The sequence below is a fragment of the Thalia democratica genome, chromosome 8 (assembly GCF_965202585.1).
Source record: "Thalia democratica chromosome 8, ktThaDemo2.hap1.1, whole genome shotgun sequence".
In the NCBI taxonomy this organism is placed as follows: domain Eukaryota; kingdom Metazoa; phylum Chordata; class Thaliacea; order Salpida; family Salpidae; genus Thalia; species Thalia democratica.
Genome location: NC_139172.1, coordinates 26,416,630 through 26,424,060, shown reverse-complemented (window position 1 = coordinate 26,424,060; position 7,431 = coordinate 26,416,630). Strand labels below are relative to the sequence as shown.

Below are 7,431 nucleotides of genomic sequence, written 5' to 3'. Positions count from 1 at the left end.
ATTTGAAAAAAGATTGGTTTACAAATAAAGAAAAATAAATATTTTTAGTGGAAAAGTTTTTTTTTTCATGCTTTTAGTTTGCTCCTTCAATAAGTAAACGTTTTGAGTAGTCATTTATCAAGCAGTATACATAACAGTTAAAAAAAAGTGTTTTTATTAAGTTTAAAATTATTAGTTTAAAAGTTTCAAAACTGATTAAAAAACCTATAGGTTTTAGTAAATAACTTAAAATATGTTGAAACTTTATACCCACAATAGCTGTAGAAGAATGGCAACTTCTACAGTCAAGCTGCAAAATTCCACCTCAGATCTTGGAAACAGTTATTGGAATCAAAATAAAAAAGAGATGAGACAACAAGTAAAAGTTACAGATTATCATAGGAGAGCACCAAGAACCCCACTAAAGGCTCCTACAATGCTAGAAACTGCCAAGCAACTTGGGTTAGTTTGAATTGTTTTTTTTTTAATTTTCTTTATATATGTATTTAATATAGTTAATATATTGTTTTATGTAAATTTTTAGAATAAAAAGCAAGTTCACAAAAGTTAAGGTTTTTGATACAACAAGATTAATTTCTTATTTTTAGGCCTTATATAGTTTTGGGCAATTCGTTAGCAATTTGATATTGATTTTTAAGTTGTTAAAATAAGCTTCTACTAGCTTTTGGCTAGTTTTTAAAATTAAAAACAATTTTTGTATACATAAAAGGAGTCAAAGTTAGGGCCTACCTAGGTATACATTTTTATTATAATTTATTGCTTGATGTCATTTTGTGGTATGTTATCTTATTTCTATTGTCTTAGAGTAGGGGTGGGCAACGTAAATAATTGAAGGGCCGGATCCAAAAAAAATTATTCCTCAGCGGGCCGCAGCATTTTAAGTAAGTGATATACCAAATTCAGTTGGATTGTTTTTTAGATCCAGATCTTTATTCAAAAATGTTGTCCGGATCTGGCTAAATACTAATTTTAGACAAGGTTTTGTATCCGAATAAAACTAATTTCAAAAGACTTGTATCGGGCTGGATGCTAATTGATCTGATGTTTTAAGAGTTTGAATCAATTTATCAATTACCAAGGTTCTCAAGTGAGCAATTTTAAGTTAATTTTTATTAAGTACTCATAATTCTCTATTTATTACAACTATGGACCGAATTAATACTAGTTAGTTTTATAAAAACAATAATTTACTTATTATAACTTACTTGAGCCTAAGATTTCAAACTAAAACATTAAAAACTTTTAACTATTCGAAATTATCTAATTTTGGTAATCCTTGGCTCGAGGCTACATTAAAAATATTATTCAAAAGTTGACTAACATTACAATATTAAACTACTATCTTTTAATTTAAAAAACTTATAAAGATTCATTCAAAATGTTGTTAGATTGGAAATTGTATTACAGCATGCACAAATAAATTTCCTAAACAAATCATACTTGAAGTTAATGAGATATTGTTTTGAAATATTGTCATCAGTTGGGTATCATTAAACTTAATCATTTAATTAATCAAAAATTCTTTAATTTAAATATCAATAGCAGAAAAGAGTGCAAACTGTAGTCTCAACTTGGAATATTCTACTAAAATGTAAAGTTGAGCAGTTGTACTTAAAGTAGGTGCCAATGTTATTAAAAACTACTTTTCTTAACATTTATAATAACAACTCACTACACATCTGGGAAAGACATCAATTTTTTACATGTCATTTTTTATGAAAATCATTATGATAGGTAAGATCATCAAAGTTAGTGCAGCAAAAATTTTTTTTGGACAATTTGAGAAAGAATTAATTCAACTGACTTAAAACAGAACAAGGTACTATAACAAAAGAGTGTTTTTATTTCTACAAAAATTAAAAGCAATTTTTAAAAACGTTTTAAGGTTAAAGTCTTACAGTTTATTTTGTGAAATTAATTAAAGAAAGGTTTTGTACAAATTTTATAATATTTACATTGGCTTGTAGGATTTCATATAAAATTTGAAAATGTCTAGCAGGCCGGATCATCCACTCGCGGGCCGGATAAATTTTGTCCGCGGGCCGGATTCCATTTAAATTAAAAAAAGGTTTGGGGGCCGGTCATTTTGACTCCGGGGGCCGGATCCGGCCCGCGGGCTGTACGTTGCCCGTCCCTATCTTAGAGGTTTGAATACTGTTTATTAATCTTTTTTGCCTGCTGATTTAAAAAAAAAAGGATGTTCTATTATTTTTCTCTAAATAATAAAATATTTGTAGAAGTTTATCTATAAATAAAACTGTGCATTAAAAACAATAAACATATGCAATAAAAACAAATTAAGTAATTTAGTCACTGAAGTATATAAATTTAATAATTACTAGATTTTCAATCAGCCTGTTTTAAGTGTGGTAAATAAATTAACTAACAAAATTGTTGTTAAGTAAAACTTGAAAACATCGTTTTATTGGAAACTATTAAGTCATCAATGGCATAGATGCTGATAACATTATAAATACTAAGGCTAAGATAAAAAAAAAACATTTTTGATTTTTTAATGCATAACCATTTTTGATTATATCATCAATGAAATCAGCCTTTTATAATTGTATACTACATGCTTTAGATTATATTAATAAAGTTTAAATGCTTTATTTGAAAACATAGATTTTTGTTTACTATATTTAGTTATATTTTCACTTTCAAATATACTTTTAAAGTATATTTTATTTTAATAATTCTCCTAACCAAATTGATGTCATAGATCATTATTTAAAAAAAAAAATTATTTAAAATAAAATCAGTGTCTTTTACAATTTTTTGTTCTGTGTAAATTTTAAATAACATACAAGAAACTTACTACTTTATAACATTAAATTTTAAATCAGACTTTTAGTTATCTCTTTAATTGATTTTTTCACTTTAGTTTTTTACATATTTTTTACATCAATAATTTAAAACAAGCTTTTAAGTACCAGTCCGACCCATTAAAACCTCTATTTACTTGTTTTCGTAATAAATAGTGAAAAAAGCTTAAAAACCAGATTCAACAACCCAAAAGAAATGTACCCAGCCTACCCGCTTGAAGCACCACCGAGAATGTGGATGATCACCCAGATAAAAAGCATGAAGGGACACCCTTACTGGATCAAAGACGCCATGAAGGAATTGGGGCTGTACAAAGTGAGTGTTTGACGTTTGATGTATTTAGTTGTGTTGTACAAATATAGTTGAACTGTTTATTCAGTGTATTTCTGTGAAAAAAAAAAAACTGGTTTCTAAAAAAATTATTTTTGTTCAACTTTCAGTTTATAACTTTACTTTATTTTTAAAGTAATAGTGAAAATTATTATTTCTAACTATTAGGGCTTAAAACTATGTTATGAGTTGATGATATTTAAAAATTCTTATTACCAGCTGTTTTTAAACTTTTTGTTTTGGTAAAAATATTTATAGAGTTTAGTTATTATGTTCTAAAGTTCTCAAAAACTTACTGTTGTTTTAAACAGCAGTGATAAATAGCTCCCACACCATTGGAAGCTCTAAAAAATCTGATATAAGTAAATTTTATTTAAAAGAATAAGAAAACGCAGGATAAAATTGATAGATATGTAAATTTGGAAATTAAAAAAATCAATTAAAAAATTCTTTTTTATTTTGGGTAAAATAACTGTCCTGAAGTTTTCAGGAAAAATTTCCCTAATGGTATAAGATAATTTAAATGATAGAATAAAAAAAATAAGTAAAATTAAAAAATACAAAATAAAAATTCCACTTTTTTTTCAAAATAAGAAAGTATGTTACATACAAATGACTTAAATATTAGTTATAGACTTACTGTAAAGTTTAAAAAATATTGATTTATAAATAAAAGAGGAGATAAATTAAAGTAAAGTACTCTATTTCTAATTTTTAGTTTCAGGGTTGCCACAAAACCTGGAGTCCTGAAAAAACCTAGAGTTTGACAACTTGGCTAAAAAAACACGGAAAACCTGAAATTTAAAATAAAAATATTTGTTAACTAGTAAGATTTGGGAGTTGACACAAAAAATCAGTTATATAGATAAAAAGTTTTTGTGATCATCAAAAAATTTTAATTATTAAAAAACACATTTAAAGTAGGTTTAGAATATCTTTCAATGTTTCTTTTTTGTTTAACAAAGTTTTTTATTTTAAACTTAGTTTAAAACTAAAAATAGACCCAAAAACATGTACTTTCAAAAACCTGGAAAAGATTCATACTAACAAGTGGTTACCCTGTATTTATAGTTTTACTTGTACTTTACATTTATTCACTTAAATTTTGTGCTTTTTTTAATTCCAAGTTAGTTTTTGTTAGCAAGGATAAGATGTATTTATAAAGCAATGGTTAGAAATTTGTATGCAGTGTATTAAAACATGTTTCAGCCTTTTTTCTAACTTGTAATTTGACAGTAACACAAGATTTTTTTTTATAACACAAATTTCTTTCACTGGGAACCATTATACAAAGTTTTATAACAACAAAATTCAAACGATAAACAGAAAAACTTTTTTTCTTAAATCTTTTATTAAAATTAAACTCTAATAAAATGTTATGTATGTAGTTTAAATGCTTATTTATAACATATAACTATTGATCTGAGTTTTATTTTTGTTTTCTTTCAGTAAAAAGTTATTGATAAGTCGATTTTTATTATATTATGCATTAAGACTGCTTTCAAACTTATTTTTACGTTTACAAAGTTCTTGTATATGCTAAATAAATATGTTTAAATATATCTCCTCTACAGTTTTGAGCAGTAGTTTTTGAACTTTCTTAACCAAGTCTTTAATAAATTATGAAAAACTTGTATAAAACGTTTCTAGATTTTTAAGTTGTATTTTTTGCTAATGACCATACCAAACCAGATGAAAAAGTTTTACCAATTTTTACAAAACTACTGCATTTGACAATATATTGTTAATTAATGTTTTTTTTTATTATTATTAGTTGTTGCATCACAAGGCTCTGTTTTTGCTTTAAATTATTATGTTTAAAGATTTAAAATTTTGTATAAAATTAAAAAAAAAGTTTCTTCTTCTGATATGATTGTATTATCAATTTGAGAAAATTTTATGATTAATTTTTTTATTTGTTTATGTTGTAAATTGGAACTAGATTTTATATATAAGTTCTGGTAAAATTAAACTTAAGCCTAAAGTTATACTTCGTATAACAAATTTTGTACCTTTGATTATGAAACTTTAAGCATAATTGCATTTTTTTATTACCAATCAAAGAAATTTAAATGTTTTTTAATTCTAAAAAATCTTAAAGCGTTTAATATTCTTACAAAAACTGTTTTAGTTTTGCATACTTTTAAAGGAAAAAATTGTGAACAACTGAAATTTTTTGTACTACTAAAAAAATCCAAAATTTGTATGAACAAATACACAGAAATAATATACTTTATAGTTTGGTAATGTTTATGAGCAACTAACCAGCTAATTGTTAGAACATGAATAAAAATAGTATTTACTTTAAATTTAATTTATAACTAATATAAAAAAAGTACATATTTTTCCAAGCAAAATGATCCAAAATATGGTTTTTAGAATTGTAGAAGTTTTATGTTTATTTTATTAGCTATTCATAAAAACTTCTTAGCAAATTGATTAATTTTTACTCACAGCCAACCGACATGAGCATCCAGATAAACTCACCAGGTATGAACGAAGTGCTGTGGCAATTAAAATCTCTCATCAGGTTCGTTTGATAGTTTTTATTGTAATTATATTGAAGTTCATTTTAACATGTACCTTTTAATGTGTGACCGTATTGGATTTACATTAAATACAGTTGCATTTTATTTTTTGGATCAATCTTAAATTATTTTCAGATATTTTTTGAATGAAAAGTTAGACATAATTTGAAAAAAAAATTTAAACGTTTTTTTATAAATATGAACTGGATAGATAACTTGAATATCAGGGTTGCCAAACACTAATGATAACTTAGGAAAGTATTTTTGAAAATATCAGGATGACTCAGGCCAGTTTAGCTTTTTTATAAAAAACTTCAGATAGTTTTAGGATTTGTGAAAATCTCAGGTTAGTTTTTTTTTTAGATTATATATGATTTTAAATGAGAAATAGTTGATTTAGTTTCAATATTTTGTTTTTTTATAACCATTTCTTTGTTAAAAAACTCATTTTTTTTTTAATTTTAAAAAGTTAACGACTTTACATAAATAGTTTGATAGAACTCCGGATGACTCAGGACAGTTTTAGGTTACTAAGACATTTTTTGACCCAAAGAGTGGCAATCCAGAATTATATATTTCAACTAAATATTAAAAAAAAAAACTCGTAAAATCTCTGGAAAAAAGTTCAAGTGCCTTTCATACAGTTTAAAAAATCCAGCCAGTCAAATTACGCTGTTCACAGGATCAAGCCAATCACGTTTCCGGACGGCTTTCCGACGGAGGAGGACGTCGGGTTCACCAAGCTGGCCCAGGACGGAACTTTCAGGATCATGAAGAAGTTGGAGAATGAAGGCGACAACAAGATACCAGTTCCCGAGCCGGAAGACTACAAAGTTCGTTTAATTTTATTGAGTTGGAAAAGTTTCTGCTTTTACTGCCTAGTAAAGCAATAAGTAACAAACAATTTTTGTTTGCTTGTGTGGCATTTGAGGTTTTTTTTTAGTTTATGCTTTTGTAGTTTAATTTTATTTAGAATAAAAAACATCATTATTGATTTTGGAAATTTTTGTGGATTCAGTTTTGTGTTACTAAATTACCTTTGCTTTCACAGGTTCTTGACGGCCTGAAAATTTCAGAACAGCTTTACTTAACAAAAGAAAAGAACAGTTTAGAAGCATTTCCTTCAAGGATCTTAAAGTTTGTAGAAAATCCTGATAAAAAGAAAGCTAGTGCTTAGTATTTTTTTATTGCTAGAAAATTTAAGTTAAAACATGTTTTTAACCAAACAATTGTTTCGTTTTCATTTTGTCCAGTAGACAAAGTTTTTTATTTATAAGTTTAATAGGTCTGGATAATTTTAGATCATTTTAACACTTTTAAAAACATTTTTATATAAGTTTTTTTATTTTAATTAAAATAATATTGTATTACGTTATAAAATCTCACTGAGGTATCAAATAATAAAATAAATTATGAGTTTGGTTGAATTTGTTTACTAACAAAAAATACCTACGAAGTTGGTTTATGATAAAATATCTTTTTATAAATGTTATTTTTTTATGTTTCTTGAATGATTATTAAATCAAATATAATACTTAAAAGTTATAAAAAATATTAAACAGTTTTTATTAATAAAATTTAAAAAAAAATCTTGAAAGTTATTTCTGAACTTTCAGTAAAAAAATTAGTCGATTTTTAACTAAGACAAGAACGACATTTTGTTATTTATATAGTCTTTTAGATGGTTAAGACCATGCAAGTCTATAGAAAGCTTATACTAATGTCATTATAAAGTTTTAATAGTGTT

General features: G+C 25.5%; 1 protein-coding gene across 1 annotated transcript; it reads left to right on the top strand.

Annotated features, from left to right (window-relative positions):
* Nucleotides 1-214: 214 nt before the first annotated feature.
* On the top strand, nt 215-7,111 carry LOC145842479 (uncharacterized). Its single transcript, XM_082949931.1, has 5 exons — nt 215-441; nt 3,003-3,141; nt 5,613-5,686; nt 6,367-6,517; nt 6,736-7,111. The coding sequence occupies exons 1-5, from the start codon at nt 233-235 to the stop codon at nt 6,859-6,861; spliced, it is 699 nt and encodes a 232-aa protein (XP_082806057.1). The 5' UTR covers nt 215-232; the 3' UTR covers nt 6,862-7,111.
* Nucleotides 7,112-7,431: the final 320 nt, after the last annotated feature.